Below are 21,477 nucleotides of genomic sequence, written 5' to 3' on the forward strand. Positions count from 1 at the left end.
CATACAGCATGCATCTACCCCCTGAAACAAGTCCAGATGTATTCATAAAAAAGCATGATGTTTAGCTGTAAGCAGAACTACAGCCAGCAGCTCTGAGATAAGCTAGCAGGAAGAAGTGTTTCCAAAATAACAGCAGATGAACAGAAGTGATAGGTGGTTTGGTTACAAAGACCACTCGAGCAAAATCTAAGATGATGACCTAAACGGTCCCTGTAGAACCATTCTCAGAGAACTGCTTCTACATTCCACTTGTCGAGTAATGCAAAAGAGAATTTACATTTTACATCAACTGTAAAGTCAGGGTTACGAAAATGAATCACTTGAACACAAACGTAACACACACACTGCCTTCTCAGAACAGCCCTACCAGAATAAAAGTGTAGTGTAAACCACGACCCAACCTACCCGCCCAGAGTTTTGAAGCTTCCAGTTCCATACAGCCAAGGAAGAAAAACATATTTCAGAATTAATGCCAGAAAGATTTTGTTTTCTCTGACTTAGAAGGAGTCTCTACATCACCGCTGGCTGCACGGAATTAGTTTACACTGGCTGGATGTATTTTAATATTACTTAATAGATACTGTAAACCAGCAATGATCCTACCCCGTACTTAAACTTCAGTTAAATCTAATGACTGTTAGGAGTGCAAGTGTTGCTGTTCTAGATCTCAGCCTTTGTCCAGGTTCTTTATTAATACCTTAGAAACAGTTTAAGGGTAGAATTATCCAAGATCAGTTAGCAAAATCATCTACATAACTGCATCTTGTTCATCCCATTTTCTAGTTCTCAGCATCCCTTATCATTTAGCAGGGCTAGTTTGGGGTGTTTTTTGGTGTAATAGCAATTTTTCAAGAGTGAACCCTCTGAAGCAAGAGTATTAAATTTAAGTAATTTTAAAATCTTGACGATCAAAGCAGATCCCATCAGTATCTTTCCCATTTGAGAAAACTGGGTAACTTTTGAGCTAGCTGAAAGAGAACGAGACAGAATTTGCATTTAAAAAAAATTTATTTAGACATCTGATGCTCTTAAATTACAAAAGTTAAAAAGAGCACACAGTGCATTGCCACACTACTTATTACTTCTAAAGCTGTTTTAAGACGTAAGGTGGCTTCTTCAAGATAAGACAGCTCAGCATGATCCAAATTCAACTATCCATTTCTCATATTTCTCAATGTCCGCAGCAGATACAGATTTAGAAACTTTCTTCAAAGCTATTTCAAAGTCTTCCATAGTTGTTGGCATGTGCATTTCATCTCGGGAAAGATTTCTTATTTCTTCTGGTGTCAAACCTTCAATACGCCTTCTCATAGCCATCAACGATGCATCTCTGTTAAAGATAAAAAAAAAGTACTCAATACCGAATGGTGAGTTCAGTTGTTGGAAAGGCTCAACACAGCATTCCAGTTAAGCCATTGCATTCAAAAAGATACAACAAAGAACTGCAAACTTTTATGGGAAGATCTCCAAGTGCTTGTACAACTGACAATACCACGCTATCCATATTTGTCAAACGTGGATTTATCCTCACTGGATCTTTGAATGGCTACCATTCGCAGCCTGGGCAAAAGAGGTAAAGGCTAACTGGTTTATCTAATGGCACTGCATGCCTATGATGTAGCTGCTGTTTATAGTATTTTTAAACAGGAACAAGGCAGAGCAATGGTTTTACTCCTCCTACATACAGGAGAAGTGGCTGGAATGTTCTGAACGTTTCCTGGTCCAAACAGGAATCCCACGTTAGAGACAGAGAGGTCTACAGTATCTACCTCCAACCTATACATTCACAGCTAAATGTTAAACTACAAAATCTGTTCAGCCCATGGCTCCTCAAACTTCTGGCCTCAATAAGCATTAAATGTCTCTACAAGTGTGTCACTTTCTTGCTGCATTAAGGTTGACTACATTTGGATTTCCAACAGTAATATCACAAGTAGTGGGTGAGAGATGATAAACAGGTAACAGCGAAAGACTAAAGTTCCTGCTAATTCATTGTTATATAGCCTAGAATAAGAAGAAAATGCTACTTATGTTGTCAAGCAGTAAAAAGGATGGAAAGATAATCCTGGCAATATCACAACAGTGTATCATATCACATTAGTAGGTGAGAATTCAAGGAGAAAAACTTAGACATTGTCTTCTAGGAGGATTCAGAAAGACAGTTTCAGCATGCTCTGTTTCATTTCCCAAACACACCCTTGGTGCCTGGAGAAGCACCAAAGCTATATTCAAAAAAATAAGCAGCCACTCACTGGAACACGTAACAGGGGTCAATTCAGTTCCAAAGACCTTTCCAACTTTCACAGTCTGCTCAAAACCAACAATTCAAAGTCTGTTCCTACTCACATCTAACATGCAATTTAGATGCATTTTACATTTTCTGAATGTATTTTTAAAATACATTCCACCTCCATTTTCCAGGGTTACATGCTGACTGTTAGGAACTGTACTGTTATCCCTGACTGATTTTCACTCTGGCTCAGCAAACTTTGGATTTCACCCGAAATTCCTTAAGGCAGGAGAATAATTTGAGCAAACCAGAGTTCTTGGCTGACGTTTTCTTAAGTTTTGTTTTGTCACTAGCAAGGACTGTTATAGTCTACAAGTTTGAACTTTACTGTGCTTATATACTGTAAGTCTGAACCATACAAAAGCACTTTTAAATCAGCTATATGTCTTTTTGTCTCAATGTAAATGAAACAATCATGTTTAAGATCTGGTTTTCCTGACACCATTAACAAAGTGTAAATACACCGGCTAGTATGAGTTCTTTCTCACTAATTTCAAATCCTGCACATCCAAACCCCAGTCTGTCTGGATTTCTTGTTGCTGCCACCTCAGTCATCTCTAAGGGGACTGCCACAAATTAAAGACTGGGATGTTTCTTTGAGGGGTTTTTTGTTTGTTTGCTTGCTTTTGTTTTGGTTTTTAACAGTATTTGTACAAATTGACTTTGATTAAAAAATAAAAAGCAACAGAGTGTGTGCGTGCACGCACGTGTGTATTGGTATGCAGTATAAAATTAATTACAAGTAGTAAACACTGAACAGACTGGAGAAGACAAACTGCAGCTAAAATGCACAAAGCAGCAAGCCAAAAACTCTCACATATCACGAACCTATTAACACAAACTCCTTTCAAAGCACAACCAACACCAAGGCTGAAAAAAAGCCTAAAAGACCGGGGGAAGGGTTAGAAGGTATTTTTAGTCAATTATTTCAGGAATCTAGGTTCTAGAATAGGCCCACAAATGACTGCACACAAACAGTACTGAGGAGAATGGGAGATAGAGGACGTAGAAGAAAACTTAAGTCAGCCTCACCAGTAAAGCCAATGTGCTGAGCACACAGCTGCTGTGGTGTCACACAATATAGCGTACCTTTTCTGTGCTAGGAAGGAAGAATACTCCGCATTTTCACTTGAGTTATTCTGGCCTCTGCCACTATTGCCTTTTACACATGGATGCTCTGTTGAGGCAGTGTAACCTCACTGGAATGACTGCAGCTCTACAAGTTAAAGTCACCATCCTGTGACTATTCCTCAGGTAAGGAATTTGGTGTACGTGAAAGAAGATGGAATTTTACCTAAATCATAGCTTGTTTAGATTACAATGTTGCAACTGCTCTTCATCATTATTATATGAAAATATCAAATGGAAATCTAGGCAAATATTAATGCGCTATTTCACCTTTTAGGCATACATAAAAGACAAGTTACAGTCTGTTTTTATCCAACAACTTTAATCATGTAAATTAGCTACGTTACAAACAGTTTTCTCAGAGTTTGTAGCAGTAGCAACACAAGTGATGCAATGTTAACCTACCTGCATACGTTGGTAATGTCTGCACCTGAATAGCCCTCCATTTTCTCAGCTATATTTGCAAGGTCAACATCATCAGCCAGTTCCAGCTCTCGCAGATTTATTTTCAGGAGTTCCTCTCTACCTTTTGCTAATCAAAGAACAGAAAATTGAGTCTATATGATTTGCTTTCTGAAGAAAAATAATGAGTTGAAGAGGGATAAGAGGGAAGAATGAGAAAAGGACATTGTACTTGCTACAAAGATAAAAGTTCAATGTTTAGATTTAACCTGGTCCTGAATTCATAAAAGGATTTGCATACATGTATCAACTAGATGTTTAAACCAGGTGATCAGAACTAGAGAAATATTAATTAAGTTTAGATTTTAGCCTTTTCAACCATTCCTCTCCCTAAGTCTTCATACCTGATGGTAAAGGAATGTAAATTCTCTTTTCTAGTCTTCGTCTCAGGGCTTCATCAATATCCCAAGGAAAATTAGTAGCAGCAAGTACCATGACCATCTTAGAAGGATCATCATTTTCAGTAGCCCCTCCAACACCTGTATTAAAGAAGAGAGGAAGTAAAATGTACATGTTTTATGAACGTTCATGTATAGAGAACAGTATCCAAAATTCTGTAATATTAAAGGAGCTACTCTACTGCACTTTAGCGTGTCCAAGTGCAACAGAATCATTAAGTGCAAGAGTTCAGTTTTTCATCCATATGACAGCCTGCAAGCAAAAACGGAGACTCAGTTTAATCAGAAGCAGTGGCACAGGCCACTGCTCAGATCAGTAGTTTCTCTCTACCATAGCAGGAACACTTTTACTGCAGAATTGTTTGTATTTCTGCCATTACAGTGTTTGAATTTTCACATCAACATCCTGTAACAGCATGCGAGGAAAAGCAAAACAACTGCCCTCAAAGCCATCACCACATCAAAAAACAGATGCCCCCCCATCCAACAGTTCTCACTAACACCCACGCAAAAACAGCATTACTCCTCTAAAAAGTATCTTCACTTCCGAATGCAGGCCAACTGTTTCACATGCTCAAGTGGATTCTTACAAGCTGAAGTGAATGCTTACATTTGGTGGACTGAATGACAACTCCTCAGAGGCAGAGAGAACACCTCAGTCCCTAAAACACTGTCAGACTGCTGCTTTATGAAGAGGTCAATTTCATTAAACTTGCTACCCTCTGCATTTACTGGTTTTGCTTATAATCATAGGACTGGGCTGTAGATAGCCATTGTACGCAATCTGCTTGAAAATTTGCATATAAAACACCATTTATGAACGCTCAAGGAGAAGGACTTCAAATAGTTGTTACTAATCAAATTAGCTTATGTACATACATGAGTTACGAGAACAGCACTACAGCTCTGCTGCTATTTAAAGCCAAATATAAAAGGGTATCAACATCAGAGAACCAGAAATAAATACACAAATATTCTGACTCATGGAATTCTATCACAAGTTACTCCATAGATTAGCACTTCTTGGTTGCTCCTTTCCTTCTCCCTGCTTACCAAAAGAGTATAAAAAGGATGCCTCTATAGCAATTTCGCACAGTGTTATCTACTTTTAAACTTTGTTGATTTGCAAAATATTAACCCCCATCTGCTTCTATTAAAAAAATTGCCTTCATTTTTTATTTACATCTTTAGGAGGAAGAGATCCCAAAGAAGGTAAATGTAACAATTGCCTTTGAAGTTTAAATTGGAACAAGTGACAGTTCTTTTGAAGCACTCTTCCCTTGGTTTTGAAGAAGCAAGTGACATAGGTAAAGACCGAGAGGAGCAACTAATATTTTTTTCTTCTGCAGTTTTGAAATTTTGTATTTTCCCCGGAATCTTCACTATTCTGTGTCAGCAATATAAGGTCATTGCTCAGACGCTAGAAGATTGTTAAGAAATGGCTATCTTTTTTTCTGTCCACACTGACAGTCGGAATAGTGCATTTGTGTCTTTTTACCCCAATTTTATGTTAGGCTTTTAAACAAATTGCTTCTCGAGAATGAAGTTTTGATATCCCCACCCCCCCTGCCCCGTTTCTTCCAGTCCAGCCCTTCCCAGTGATCAGGTTATTTACCATCCATCTGAACTAGCAGTTCTGCCTTCACACGTCGACTAGCTTCATGCTCCTCTGACGTTCCCCTGCGACTACAGATAGAGTCTATCTCATCAATAAATATAGTTGTCGGGGCATAAAAGCGAGCCTAAAGAAAGCAAAAGATAAAGCAGAAACAAAAATGGCAGTTTACTCACATTTAAGAAACAGCAGCATATTCAGAGCTGGGTAATGACACATGTACCTCAAAGAATCAGCTCGTAAGTATCAAACAATACCTAACTTTCCTTCTCTTTGACCATTGCACACACTTATAGAGCAGCTATCCATTCATTAATAACATCTGAGCAGAACAGTTTCTGGCAAAGTCCTATAACTGTTAGGGTTATAAACAAATATTTAATAAGATAAAGGCAGTTTTACACATTAGGAATAACATTTATCACTGTGAAAGTGATCACAGAATGTTTGAATAAGAACTTGGTTAAAGCTAGGACAAACAGTAAGATAGGACACTATGATATGGAACTGGTCCAAGAGACAGGTCAACTGCAAAATAACACTAACCTTTCTGAAAACTAGAGAGGTCAAAGACAAGGATCTGCGATAATAAAAGCTATTGTCCAAAGCAGCTGAGATGCTGTCCATTTTGTATATGCATTTTTTATTGATAGGCATGGTACCCATTAATTTAATATGATCAAACTATATTGTAAGAGATCTTTTATTTCCTGACTTTTCTGACTACTGTAATTGCAACTCTGCTGCCCCCTTCAGTACTGGGCACTCTACCAAACACTGCATGCAAACCTGATAACATAAGAAAGAAAAACGACTACATATTCTGAGCCCATTTCAAGTGTTCTACGCTCTGAAGCCAAGTACAGCTTGGAAGCTCGCTTATTTTAAGTACAAACAAACAAAAAACCACCCACAACAACAACAAAACACGCACAGCCTACGTAGAGTTCTCACCCAGAAAGCAATTAGGTTCCATCTCCAGTTTTACATTCAAGTACTTTCTACAGCACTCACCAGCTTATAGCGAGCTACCTCTAATGGAATAAGCTAACCCTGAAAATACAGACGACCTCATTTTTCAGTTTTTAGAAAGGCATTTAGGAATAACCAGATCTTGAATGTACACGGCCAAATCAGAAGGTCCTGAAGGGTCTGAAGCTTGGAGAGCTGTTTATGTATGCTACGAGTTCTAAATCTTGGTAAGGTTTCCATTTTCCAGAAGCAGTTCTACTTCATTATCTCAACTATTTATGTTCAGAAACTTCAATCACCATTTCGAACAGTAGACGAACAAGTTTCTCAGATTCTCCTCTGTATTTTGAGGTAAGTGTGGAAGAAGAAACATTGAAAAAAGTAGTTTTGCATTCAGTGGCTACAGCTTTTGCCAGGAGAGTCTTTCCAGTACCAGGAGGACCAACCATCAGCACACCCTATTAAAATGGAAAAGAACCACTTTTAGGACAAGAATCAAAACACAAACAACTTCACAGTTTGTTTAATAGCGTAATATTAAAATACTAGATGTAAACTTTCCCTTGAAAAGTTATTCAAAGGTAAGTAATTAATTACCATTGGTTACATGCAACAGTATAGCTGAAGACAGTGTATTTATCTGGCTGACATCTTTATTTTATTAGTTCTATTTACCATAAATTTTGTTACTAAAAAGTGGAAAAAACTTATATAAACTGTAAAACACCTGAAATTTCTCGTTCCGTCAAGATCCAATCTCAGAATCCTACTTATGATGACAGGATCAGATTTTTTCATACCTTCCATGGTCTCCTAATTCCCTTAAAAAACTCTGGCATCCACATCGGTAAAACTACAGCCTCCTTAAGCAGCTTTTTGGCTTCTACTAAATCAGCAATGTCATCCCTGACAAAAAAACAGAAAAAAAAAAAAAAAAGAAAAAAAAAAGAAAAAAAAAAGAGGAAGTTGTTCGACAGCTTCAGACACGCTACAAAAGAACCAGTCCACAGCTCAAAACAATACGCAATTAAACTTATTGTAACATAACGACTCTCCCATAATTCAGGAAAATTAGTTGGATTTATTTACGTTCTCGTGACAAAAGCCTACAACTACAGTTGACAACTGGCTAGTAGATTGCAGATGGAAGCAAAAGCAAAGAGCGACACATTAACTATTTCAGTAGAGCACCAACTTTCTTATTCACAGAAAGAATAAGCAGAATAAGGCAAGTTGGTTAAACTTACGCTAGTTACAGACGATGCTTTCTTTTTTTACTGAGAGGCTGGCTGTCCCTGAAACCTGAATACCATCCTTCATCATTATGAGAACAATTTACTGAAGATGTAGATGAATTAGAAATAATTTTAAAAATTCTTTTTCAGAGTTACAAATGTATTAATTCTTAGATACCTTATAGGCTGGTCTTATTTTCTTAAGGGTAACTCTCAGGGCATTTCACTTACCAGCATGTGTCCAAGTAATATTTTGGTTTCAAAACATATCTATATGGAGAATTAGTTTCAACTCTGAAGTTGTCATTTAAGGTTCAATATAAAAATTGAAACATATATTTACATATTAAACTGAAATACGTGACAGCTGCACACATACAAAGTTGTTTGTGGGATTGTTCACATTTTTTAAAGTTTATTTTATTTGCCAGAAGATTTTTGCTCATTTAATCCTCACAAAACCACCTAAGCTTGGAAACATTTGGAACACAAAACAACCTTTGTGTAAGGTTTAATATTTAACACATTCATGTAAAGCTGCTGGCACATGGTTAGATTTTACACTGACAGTCGCATCATGTACAGCAAGATTTCAAAGGGTTCCTATATTGACATAACTTCTTTGTTAATTGGTTTTCTATCTTGGTACACCCCTGGGTAGCAAAATTAGTTTTTAAATGAAGAGACGCTGGCACACACTAGAATCTCACATGTTGAAAAACAGTATGTCAGAAATTTATTTTAGGACTCTTAGAAAAGTTTTAGAAAAGGTCAAGTTGGATGGGGCTTTCAGCAGCCCGATCTAGGGCTTTCAATGTCCCTGTCCATTGCAGGAGGTTGGACTAGCTGATCTTTAAAGACCCCTTCCAACCCAAACTATTCTATGAATCTATGGGTGGAAAAAAAGTTCTAAAAATACTCAACTACATAATAAGCTTAGTTGCCTATTTAACAAGTAAAGAAAAATCTGTAGGTACTTTTTAAATGTAAGCACATGCTAAAATACTTAATTCCTGTCATATTGCATAAGAGGAAAAAGAAATAACTCTGAAAGACTGGCAGCAGTATTCAAACTTACCATCGAATATTGGGATTCTGAGAAATTATATCTCTTTCCAAAGCTTCTACTAAATCTTTATCATATCCGGTACTATCAAATTTCTTTGGTTCAGACTCTGAAATCTCGGATGTGGATTTGTTCTACATATAAAGGATATAACAATGTAAATACATAACAACGGTCATGCTACTAATGGATTTTTATAACAAGTCCAAAATAGCATCATTTTTCTAGAAGGCGGCAACATAAACCAGCATGAAAATTATGAAGCATCCACATTACTGCTGCACTGCAGGATCTGTGTGGCTCACCCAGACTTCTGGAACTGCCCTGGTCCCACCTCCTTCTCTCCAAAGCCAGCATATTGTACTGATGCAGTTTCTTCGCTTTAGCAGGTAATCAAAGCTGCATGCACCTATCCTAGTAAAACAGTGTTCGCCTCTTCTCCCAGATAAATCAAAAACTATCTGAGACGGTAGCTGGGTAGGGGAAATTACGTAAGACTGGGTCTGAAAGTGTCACACTGAGCTAGAGTATCTCAAATCCTCTAAGCGTCATAAATATGCCGTATATATGGGACATACAAAAATTAAGTACCACTTCTGTATGAGCAAAGGTGATCTGCAGGAAGATCACAGAAGTAAAAAAGAGCTAATTAACTGATACAGAAGCATGGACAAGAACAGCAGAGAAGCAGCTCTGCAGTAGGCAGAAGCAAAAGAAGCTACACATTTTAGAAGTGCTCAAACAGCAGAGACCATGCACTAGACATATCCCATTTTTTTATACACTTAACAGAGAGCACTGGTGATGGCAGAACAACTGTAAAAATAGAAAAGGGACCTATCCTGTCTCTGTGTGTGTATATCCTTAGTGAGAGAGGGTTAGCTCCTAATAAAAGCAGTAGCTTACATGGCTAAACAATCCCACCCTTGTAGTTCATACTATTTCCACAGGCCATGACTCCTTGCCACAAGATAAGGCTGCTAAAACTAATGAACTATTACATGGATATTTGATTTATTCAGACTCTAATTTAGTGTCTTCAGTATGATCTCTTATTCTGGTCATCAGCTAACTTTATGGAGACCAGAGTACAAGGAAAAATTAAAGCACTCAGTAAAGAAGAGATTGTGTAGATCATTCTCTCTTATGAAGTATGTCTGTTTTAAACTGAAGAGAGCTTAAAACTGGACCTAATACCACATCTCAAAAAAAAAAAAAAGTCTCCCTTTAAGATTAAATAAACCTTGAAATGCTTTGAACAGGCAAGTCAATCTCAGTCTAAAATATAAAAAAAGCAATTAAACAACCCCTGAGGACATCCCATTTGAACCATTTTAATGAGATTCATCAGGCTCAGTTTCAGTCATTCAGCGATATAATTTTAAACAACTATCTCCAAATTGCAGTAAACAAACCCACATTTACCAGATCACTTCCACCAGATGAAGGTGTTGGGGTTTTTTTTGGTGGTGGTATTTTCTTTTTTTAAATTAATACATAGCCAAGACCGTCTATAAAACAAAGATACCTCACAAGGGGAGATTCAAATCAGCATGCTGACTTGAACAGAAGAAACATTTTATAGGCATCTAATTTCATACTACACTCAATATTAAGAAAGCAAGATTGAGTTTCTCAACTTCATGAAGTTATTTGCCAGCTTACCTTTTCCTCTTTTCCTTTATTTTGCTGATCCTTTTTTTCCCGGCTGCGCACTGCCTTCCCTTTATCACTGGGATTTCGAGAGGATGGACGGTGAGGGCCTCTGACAGCTGCACTTATACGATTATTGTGACCTCTGCAATCACTGCACTGAGCAGATTGACGTCTTCTGGGTCCTGGCGAAGGTCTAATTAGTTGTAACATATGCAAAAAGCCTCAGTAAAGTCACTGGTGAGTACTACATAACCAAATCAAGTGGTTAAAAACTGAAAAGCCATTTTGCTCAAGATAAAAATCTGTATGTCAGAAACAAGATAGACATCTTTAGAGAGTTACTAGAAATCCATTTTCCTTTTGCCACAAGCTCTGGGCTCATTTGCTTAAAAACAAGTACTTGCTTTGCATATTTCATAAAAAAAAGTAATCCTAGCATTAAGGAGCTCAGGAAAAAAAAAAAAAAAAACCAACCAAAAAACAAAAACCAAACCCCCTCCCCAATATATTTTCTCCTTATCACAATGGTCCTCACTCTCCTACCGAAAGAAATGTGAAGGTTTCTTGGGAATGACAGTTTTATTTTCACTTCCTGTTATTTCCACTTCTTGGGAAAGAAAACGTGTATGTGAGGCCTCCAGTTGTTTGAAACTAGACTACTTTTAGAAGTGTATATGAATAAGGCAGTATCGTGACTGGTATTATGGATTTCTTTTTTAAAATTCAGTTTCTTCCCCATACAAACCTGTTACTCTCACAGATATTTTTTTTCCAAGGGCCTTCCTAAAATTCCAGCATTAATAAGCTATCATTCAACTTTAAGTTCAGGGATATTTCTAGAAAACCAAAAATTTAAAACTCCGATTTGGAGAGCATTTACTTGAACTAGAAGATGTGTTCTGACATATCATTCAAGATACATCAGGATTGAGTACTTCCATAAAAGTTGTCTTTAATTGATTCACAGCAGCAAGTTTGTCAGAACCGTACATATCTCTTCATGGTGAAATACATATCAGGCAACACAAATATGCTAATGATAAGAGATTCACTCTCCAAACAGAACATCTACCAACCCATACTTTTGTTTATGAACACCTAGCCATCTCCAAATTCCACATCAAAGCTCAAAACAAATGAACGGTGTGATTACAGGTCTAATTTCCACCTAAATTTGCAAGTTCTGGTATCTCAGCATAGGAATTTACTGTGGTTATTCCAATGCAACACGGCCCAAGTTTTCACTGTGGCTTCTTCATATTATCACAATTCAATACTTCACCAGCAGGCAAGGTAAATGGAACAGAAACAGTTCTCTCAAGTTTTTCCCTTTTTAGAAACATGAGTTTGTGTATCGCTTCTCTATAAAGCTTCAAAACATCAGGAAAGTTCTACCTTCCAGGCTCTATTATTCCAGAAGGTCTGAATAAAATTGGCTAGCAATATTCCAAAGTTATCAAGTGAGATAACAGAAAAAGCGTGATCACACAAGATCCATTTCTTTCAGAAAGCAGGCTTAAAATAAATCAGTTAAATAAAAAAAACAAAATGTAAAAATGTACCAAATGAAGACTAAGGTTACTCATCTGCAAGAAACAGCTTGTAAGTTCAAAGTCTCAAATAACAGTCTGACACTACTGCCAAGCTGATCTTTGACTTTGCTTGCTTTTGACTTGCTGTCAAAATGCACGTTCTATGTCTGCTCTGCATGCAGTCCTGTTCTCTCCTTCATCAACAAAAATAAAAAAAAGCCAAACAAATTAAAGTCAAACAAAAAAAAAAAACCACTAGCCCCACAAAATAGTGTCCTTTTTGCCAGTTTAGTTTCCTGAACCGGTTAATCAATGCCAAAGGCAAAACTGAAAAAACCTCCGGCAACTGCAGAGGGTGGGACTATCTTTTCAGCACCAGCTACATCGTCAAATCACATCGCAAGGCCTTGGTTTCACAGACACTAACCCAACATAATTCAAAACTGCTTCTGAAATAAGCAGGTTTGCCTATAGCTGCTTGTTCCCAGCCCTCCCCTTGAGCTTATGCTAGCCTAACTGACCAGTTCACGAAGGAGACCAGGGAATCACCTTGCTACACAAAAGGAACTGAGCTTGGACACTTCTAGATTTTACTGTTACTCTGATAATGCGTCTTCATCCTTTTCATAGCAGCGACATGTAGAATCATTTTAAAGTTGATGAGAAGTCATCAAATTAGTCAAGCCTTTACAAGATAAAAGCCCGAGAATGCTCAAAGTGGCATCTCGTTAAACCATTAGCTTGCCACTGTTTGTGGTGAAGTGCTACACATCTAAGCTCTAGAGCAAAAATTACACAGGAACAGGCTGAAGTCAAAGCACACTCTCCCCTGATAAATTTAGGTCTTCAGGTTTCCTCTTACCTACGTTCAGCAGGTACTGGCAAAGACCAGACTTCTGCATCATGAGCTGGTAATTCTTGTTGTGAAGCCTTCAATGGAGTACTGTCTAGTTTAAAACTCTCTAATGTTTTCATTATATCTTTCACATGCTTCGCTTCCACACTTATCTCCTGCCAAACCTGATTAAAAAAAAAGAAACTAGATTAAGCACATTGCAAATAAGTTGGTAACAGTTCTCAGTTCAAGCCCATGTAATGCCTGGATGGATTCCACAAGGTTTCACAAGCTACCTGATTCTGCTTCAATAGACAAGAATAACACACCTCAGATATTAAGAGGGTTTTTCTGCCTTCCTCAGCACATTTAAAGAATAAACAAATAGATTTTGAATTTCACACCAAAGAAACTTAACAAATTTTGCATATTCAACAAGGGTGTCAGAAAATAGCACAATCTAATAGATTGAATGTCAACTAAAAAAATTATGGTTTGTGTTAAGGATAAATTACATGGTAGCCATAACTCAGTTTCTGTTAAGGATCTAAGTCACACTACTAAGACACTGAGAGGGAAATAAGAATATTCAAAATTATACCAGCCTAAAAAGCTTCAGTATAACAGGGGCACTCATCAGCAAGAAGCTGACAAGCTGGACAGTGCACTGGCTCCCCAACGCTGTGTTCCATTGCATGTTTTGTCATGGTCAGAGCAAGAAGTCATAAAGACAACTACATATAACAGCAGTTTCTCAGAGAATGGTGTAAGTATTTTTATAGTTCTCTTTACCATAAGATAGGCAGTTTTTGCTATTTTAAAGTTTTTCCCTCAAAATGTCCCAGAAAAGTACTATTTACCTGTTGCCATTTCTGTTGCAGATATGTATCTCTGACAGAGTAGAGGTATTTATTCATTTGGTCAAGAACTCCCTGGTAGTAGACCATCGCAGAGTCATAATTTCCCAGTAAGGCATATTCACGGGCCAGCTTTACATTCTCACTGATCATAACAAGGCTCATGTTCAACATGAAGCTGGGGAAAAAAAAACAAAAGGATATATTAAGGAAAAAAAAATCCCAGAATAAATTTTTGCAACTATTTTCACATGCTCACTACCTCATTTGGCAAATCAAAATATAGAAGCTAGAAATATACCGGTTAGAATTATCTTTTTATATGAATGACGTTTGTTCTAGGACCTTTTTCTTTCTCTATTACTAGAAATTAACTCTTCTTTCATAGAATGGTTTCATGCAATGAGGATTCTGTTGAAAAGCATATACAAGATATGCAGATTTAAATGCACTGCTGCAAGCCACAATTACATACTCTGCTTTGTTCTTTATTGTATTGTAAGACAAATTGATATTTTACTGTTAGGACTACAACATCATCCATACTACAATGGCCTGTGGTTTAAAAAAAAAAAAAAAAAAGGAACAAAAAACCCAAACAAACAATAAACCAAAGCCCTTCTTCCAGATGCATTAAGTTTTGTTTTTTTTTTTTGGCTTAACATTCCATGCATACAAGTTTAACAGTCTGATTTTGCCTTATGGAGAAGAGTATTTTTCCATTTGTTTGATTTTACAGTTCTTCAGTTTTATTCGATGTTTCTTTGAAACAAATATCCACCCTTCATGCCCCAGCTTGCACCTTCCTATCACCTTAACTTTTACACTTAAAAAGAAACTCTTGAAAATTATTGAGGCTGCTGACTTATCAGCAGAAGGTAAGGAAAGGCCACAATTAAACATCTAGGGTGTAGCATCTACTTTATTTAGCGTATTTTTCAAATCATGCTACTTTTCCCCACCACTGTTGGTTTGGCTTTTGTGTTGCTTTTATTTTTATTTTTTTTCAGAGCAAACCCCGTGGACTGTAACCATTTCCACTTTGTACCATTAGCAAAATCTGTGCTTTTAGATTAGAATAGTGCAGAATTATTATTTCTACACATACAGAAGCAGCAGACTTATTTTTTACAGTCACCACTGTCCATAGAGCAGTAGTCCTATGTTCTTATCTGCTACCTACATATCTCATCTCCTTCTTCTTTAAGATACCTGCACTGTGTCCCCTTTTCCTGTCTCTTGCACACCAAGAATTTCCCACTCTCCTAATTTCCTAGAACTAAGCACAGAAAACATTAAAACAAGCAAACAAACATGCTTGCAAGAGAGTGGTCTTGCTCTCTTTTCGGTACCTGTACCCAGTACCACTAAGAAGCAATTGCAGACGAGCAATTGCAGCTAAGCCCTGGGATGAAGCACACTTGATACAGATCAACTATTTAAAGAATGTAAGAGGTACTAAACTCACATGCGCAATAACCAGACTTAAGACTGAACACATTTCAAGACCAGGTCATGGTCAAATTCAGATGCATTATCAGAGGTTTCAGAAGCCACACTTTGCACCCACCAGACAATCTAATCTATTGCTAAAATAGTAGCTCTCCATTGTAAAGAGGGGTTGCTAAATACAAATCAAACATTTTAAAACTTCCACTCCTTTTTCTGTCCCCTTCTCAAGTAGTTTTACGCAGACACACAGCTGATCCATTCCTAAGCCCACATCATCATCTTTTTGCTTCCTTCCGCTGCCTTCCCCAGTTTCCCTTGAAGTAGATAGCTGCTGTGAAAAGTTTCAGCCCAAACAGCAAAACTCTGTCAGCAGCAGAGCTGAAGACAGGCCTCTTGACATCCATATCCATCCACGCAGAAGGGATCCATGGGGTTGAGTCTGGGAACCTGCTATCATAACAACTCACACTATATAATCTCACCCTGGTCAGAGACTCGCTGAGCTGGCCGCAACGCTGTCTACAAGCTGATACGAGTTAATGGGACCAGCAACTACAAAAGCTGCCATATGCCAGGCTAATTAGGCTTTGGAGACATTGTTTGACTTGAGAGTTTTCTTGCTTTTTACTTCAGGAGAAAGAGCCTGAAGATATTTGTCAACTAATGGACGGATCATAACACAAATATTACCAAAGTTTTCCCTGCTATATTTAGGAGCAAGCTTTTCCACTCCTGCTCATCCTACCAGATACACCTGTTTGCCTGTCCTGAGAATTCAAACCGATGACTAACACTACTAAAATCACAAGTTGAGCAAGATGCTAATAAACATGTTAAAAATCAAGTAATAGCAAGTTACTAAAGCCAAACTAGACTTTCAAATGCAGAGAGAAGTCATATATGACTTTTTTTTTTTTAACACCAAATGTTGTAGAGCAATCCAAGCAGAACAGCAATTCTGTTTAAATATCCAGAATAACAAAAGCTTGTAAAAATAGTTTTCATCTGGAAATGTGAAAATAGCAAGGAAAAAAAAAATAAAAACCTAAAGAGGTCAGAAAGATACGAACACCTGGAACCAAAATGACAGTACTGCACATAACGAGTAAATATTATTTTTAGGTGAGAGAAGAAAGAGAAAGGAAGGACAGAAAGGAGGAACAGACATACAATGAGCTAACATCTCATATGAAGGGAAAAAAATAAATAGAAAAAAAGGTGCTCACTTAATTCATAATGCTTCCAATGCAACCAAAAGTAATAAATCCAACAAAAAAACAGGAACTCATCCATTTCCTCAGTAGTACTGAAAATGCAAGAGAATTTAGTTTAAAGTAGAAAACCAATTTGATTTGTTGCTTCATGTTGACTCACAGGAGGAGAAGAGCTTGAAGTGGCTTCCAAATACAAGGCTCTTGTGTACAAGCAGGGCAGAAAAAGCTGCTGATTCTGCCTCTATGTCTGGACACGTCACTGCTGCTGCCACTTGAATACAGGCAGTGTCAGAGCTGATACACTAATGCGAGTCTATAGGCTTACTGCATCTGTGATTGAAGATGCTGAAGCAGTTCTAAGACGTGAAAAAAAAAAATGGAGTTAGAGCACTAATCTGAAACCAGCTTAGGGTTTGCAGCAGAAAGTCATAGCAGACTGTGGCAGCTCAGAGTAAGATATCAGACATATGTGGGAGAGGCGTGAGTATGCACAAATGCGGAGCTAAGCCAAACCTGAAGGAATTAAAAAAAAAAACAAACCACAAACCAACCTAATCCTGCACCACTTAATAATTTTTCAAGTACTTACAAATACCTCATACTATCACGTAACAGGATGTCAAAGCAGCAAGGCTGCACTTATCAGCTATGACCTTTCCATGAATCATGCCCAGTGAAGTTATCTATCTTCCAACAGCAACTGAAATAGTAACAAGCTTGTAAAGTTTACAACAAACAGGATGTAAGACAAATAGCCTAAGCACTTTGTCTTGCAAGTTTAATTCTACACTATGTACAAACACACACACTTCACCGTAAGAATACTCACTCTCTACGCTAGCTGAGAGCATTTACGGCTCCCTGAAATCAACACAATAGAAACCCATCAAATTAACTAATTTCTAGTAGCAGAATATATTTTATTGTTTGCTCCAAATTGTAGAAGTATTTTAGGTGCTTGGAACAGCCAAGAGCAGCATGGGTTGAAATCTAACAAAGGTTCAAGATACCTACAACTTTTGAGAATGAGGTTTTGGAACTTATTTTTATATTTTAAGATAACAGATTGACCATCATCCAGAAAACAGTGGGGAATAAAGTCACTGCGGAAAACACGATGTAAGAAATTATCATAAAAACTATAAGTCATTTCTGCTCGCATTCATACATGAGCATTTGGGAAGCTGAAACCGAACACAGTATTAATACTGTTTCACAAAGAAATTCCCCACAACTTAAAAAAAAAAAAAAAACCAAAAGAAGAGATCGATATGCAGATGTTGTGAGGGAAGATTAAAGTTAGAGTCTATCAGTTACTACGAGGGACCCATGAGCTCCTCTGCTGACTCAGAGAACTGCACAAGCCATACAAGGAAAATGAGAGTCCTTCAGTCCAACCTTAACGTGTGGACTACTCCAGAGCCTGAATTTTGGCAAAGCATACATGTTTCCAGTATTTCAGCCTGCTATGCAGGCTCTGACATCAAAGCAACCATGTAAAATTCGGAAAGTTCTCTCAGCAAGACAGAAGAGAGGAAAAAAAACCCCACCAAAGTAATACCTTTCACAAATCAATTTTTACAGATGACACAGTGGCCTGCATCATCGCCGAGCACCCTTCCAGCTTTAATATCCTACTTCACAACATGCACTCCTAGGAACGTCTGGTATCAACAAGCGATTGTGTTCACTACTTGGGAAACAGCAGTTGTCAGACTTACTGGATACTAAACAAACTGGTTCTCATCCACTTATCGTATTTAACTGTAACGGTAGCAAAAGAAAAACCACCAGCAACCACGAACATAAGCATACTTAGCTGCCTGTGCAAAATAAGAATTTTTTTTTTTTAATCTTTAGAGAGGGATACACTGTTGGCAGATGACTTTATGTTTTCAAGGCCAAGTCTTTCAAAAGAGTTTTTAAAAAATCATGTTACTTACTCCCCGTTTCACGGGGGCTGGCATTGTTTTAGATGGTCAATGTTAAATTAGCAAGCTTCTCAGAAAGTCTGGAAGGGTCTGCAGCAGAAGGGGTATCTAAAATCGATGCCTACCGCTTCTCCCTGCTTGGAGAGAACAACCGACTCGCCCGGGGCCGGCTGCTGGGCGCCGCACACCCACACCCACTCTCATTTCGAGGGTTTTAGGGTCGCCACGGCGATGTCCCGCGCAGCCCCCGCCACCTGCACGCCACAGCAGCGACCCAAGGGTCGGCGAGCACGGTGCAACGGTCACGGGTGTCACGACAGCCCGCAACACACGCGGCTCCAAAGCAGCGCCCGGGCCGCGGGACGGAGGAGCCGAAACTCCTTCTTCCCACTCGGGAAGAAAGGAGCCCGGCTCTCGTCACGGCGGCCCACGCCACGCCGGGCGTGCACCCCGCGCCTGAGGCCGAGAAAGGGACACAGGACAGCCCGGCCGCCATAAGGAGGGGGGATACCGCGGGTCCCTCTCTCTCACTTACTCTGCTCCAGAGCTCGGCCCCACCGCACTAACAGCTCCACAGCAGCCACGACCCCTCCACTACTCCTTCACCAGCTTCTTCTTCTTCCTCCTCCGGCAGCGGCGGTGGAGGCGGCGACGATAACCCCACCCCCGGCCTTGCCCACCTCCTCCCCGCCACCGCCGGCAGTTTGAAGGCAAATCCGGCTGCGTCACTTCCAGCCTGGCGGGGGCTGAAGGTTCGCCCAAGTGGGCCGACGACACGTTCGGTGTCTGTTTTAGCGTTATTACTGGCAGAGATTAGCTTTCGTTTTTTATTTTTAAGAGGGGGAAGAAAAAAAAAAAAAAAAAAAAAGGCCAAAGGAATAAAGAAGTCGGAGGGAGAGAAAAAACCTCACATGCATTGGCCGGGAATCGAACCCGGGCCTCCCGCGTGGCAGGCGAGAATTCTACCACTGAACCACCAATGCTGCTGCGATAAGAAGTGCCCGCCTCCGTCAGTCGAAGCTGAGCAGGCAGGACTGTGCCTGCGCCGCCACGACCGTTGGAAAATTCGCGGCAGCGGTTGAAGGCAACAGCCCCGTTTGGTTTTAAGGGGGAATTAAATTTCTTCCCAGAGATACGCGAGAGGCTTAAGAGAGATAGCCATTTTTTGGCCTATTTTATACCTCCAAGGAGGAAATAGGCAGCATGATGAGGAAGAAGGTGCTATCAGCACAGACCAGGCCTGCCATGACAGACAGAAGGATCAGTCAGTGAAGAAGGCCTTCATCCAGCTGTTTATTTTCCATAATTTGCAAAGATTAGGTTTGCCTAGTGAAGAGCACATATGTATTTTTTTTTCCTACACGTTCACTGTTTTGTGACTGTCTCCAGCTCTTCAAACTGTGGTGTTCTGGGAATGAAAACACATCATCTACTACGGGGCGTAGGAAAAGCAGATGCTGAGCTCAGTAAACCACAGGAAAGTGTCCTTGAAGACACTGTCCCTGATCAACCAGGAACGCACCAGCCGCCTAAATGGACTCAGCTGCTTAGCAACAAATAGGATCGAAAGCCTAGGCACAATGCAACAGGTTTACCTGAGTTCACCCTCATGGACTATGAAGACCTGCAGCATTATGTAGTCTTTTAATTTAGTTTAGCATATCCATTCTTACCCTTTTGTTCTTATATTTTTACCCGTTTAACATTCTTAAATTGGCAACTTCAGTCTATCCCTTTAATGAGTGTCTGAATTTAAAACAATAATTTCTATATTACTTTTGCTATAAAGAACACCGTTGATGAGTTTCTAAAATTTTAAGTGTTACTGTACCACATCACTTAGCCGACGAGACGTGGAGGGATTACCCTTCTTCCGTTTGTAGGTGGCCAATGAACAAAAAAGAGGTGCCCCTCCAAACCAAAGCTAGAAGTATTAGGATACAATACAGTCTCTGCAATAAAACATTGATTTCTGCATCAGCACTTGGAGATGTGCACTTTGAGAAAGTCCACTTCTTTAAGACAATTTTCCCTCCTAATAAACATGAAAGCTGTGCTATGTTGTCACATTTCTCAAGAAAAGGAATAGCTTCATCATACATAATATATGTATAATAAATAACTCGATTTAATTATTTTGATGAAGGAGGCAGCAGAGAACAGGAAAAGAGCACCAATAAATTTAACTCTTGAACATCAAAAGGTACACTTCTGAGAACAGGTTACAAACATGAGACGACAGCAAAGTACAATAACCTTCCTGCTACTGAACGTATGCAACTGTTTTGTTAATCAGTAGAGCTGTTGCAGCGTACAGGGGACTCAGGGGAGAGGGGTGTGAAGCAGAAGCAAAGAAAAATAAATGCATTTGGGCAAGTAATGTTTACATTTCACATTTGATTAGCCAAAACAATGATTTGATTTTCACTTCTTACAATGATTCATTGTATTTCTTACTATTGCAGCAGGTGTTATGCTACAGAAACAGATTCTGAAAAAAACAGAAACGGTTTTCTGAAACTCGGGAATGTCACTGATTACCAGGAGCTGATAATTCAGTTAGGCTGTTCACAAGCGCTGGAATTCTTCACTTATTTGGAAGTAACTTTTAAATGAGTGTCAATGCAACCATCCACTCATCTCCCCCTGGTAAAATACGCACGCACGCTGCCCTAACAGTTCAGTCAGCAGGGGCATGGATGCCTCGGCTCCATGTACTGTCGGATACAAACAGGAACTCTCCTGCTCCTGCACAAAGGGGATGGATGCTCCGGGGTACCCTAGGGGAAAAGTCAGCATAAAAGATGCACCTTCTTTTCACAGGAACACCAGGG

At 39.0% G+C, this 21,477-nt stretch overlaps 1 protein-coding gene and 1 non-coding gene across 5 annotated transcripts; both read right to left on the reverse strand.

Annotated features, from left to right (window-relative positions):
- Nucleotides 1-1,004: 1,004 nt before the first annotated feature.
- KATNA1 (katanin catalytic subunit A1) lies at nucleotides 1,005-19,415 on the reverse strand. 4 transcript variants are annotated; one of them, XM_086744479.1, is made up of 11 exons: nucleotides 19,179-19,415; nucleotides 14,050-14,224; nucleotides 13,217-13,374; nucleotides 10,832-11,015; nucleotides 9,179-9,300; nucleotides 7,666-7,771; nucleotides 7,165-7,323; nucleotides 5,894-6,020; nucleotides 4,225-4,359; nucleotides 3,824-3,950; nucleotides 1,005-1,330 (listed from the first exon to the last, which is right to left on the reverse strand). In XM_086744479.1, the coding sequence occupies exons 2-11, from the start codon at nucleotides 14,218-14,220 to the stop codon at nucleotides 1,132-1,134; spliced, it is 1,488 nt and encodes a 495-aa protein (XP_086600605.1). In that variant the 5' UTR covers nucleotides 14,221-14,224; nucleotides 19,179-19,415; the 3' UTR covers nucleotides 1,005-1,131. The 4 variants fall into 4 exon arrangements, with proteins under 4 accessions (XP_086600605.1, XP_086600607.1, XP_086600606.1 ...); XM_086744481.1 differs by lacking the exon at nucleotides 19,179-19,415 and adding an exon at nucleotides 18,656-18,780; XM_086744480.1 differs by lacking the exon at nucleotides 19,179-19,415 and adding an exon at nucleotides 16,873-16,891.
- Nucleotides 19,416-19,555: 140 nt separating this feature from the next.
- On the reverse strand, nucleotides 19,556-19,626 carry TRNAG-GCC (transfer RNA glycine (anticodon GCC)). The gene has a single exon. It is a non-coding gene; the product is annotated as a tRNA-Gly (tRNA).
- Nucleotides 19,627-21,477: the final 1,851 nt, after the last annotated feature.

The sequence above is a fragment of the Chlamydotis macqueenii genome, chromosome 3 (genome assembly GCF_036417535.1).
Source record: "Chlamydotis macqueenii isolate bChlMac1 chromosome 3, bChlMac1.mat, whole genome shotgun sequence".
NCBI classification, from domain to species: Eukaryota; Metazoa; Chordata; class Aves; order Otidiformes; family Otididae; genus Chlamydotis; species Chlamydotis macqueenii.

Bases quoted from the DNA above. Each gene is read 5' to 3' on its own strand.
- KATNA1 (XM_086744479.1), bottom strand. From the start codon at position 14,220: ATGTTGAACATGAGCCTTGTTATGATCAGTGAGAATGTAAAGCTGGCC. The intron at 7,324-7,665 runs GTATGAAAAAAT...CCATTTTAATAG, and splicing joins GAATTAGGAGACCATGGAAG to GGTGTGCTGATGGTTGGTCC. The intron at 4,360-5,893 runs GTAAATAACCTG...TCTTTAATACAG, and splicing joins ACTGCTAGTTCAGATGGATG to GTGTTGGAGGGGCTACTGAA.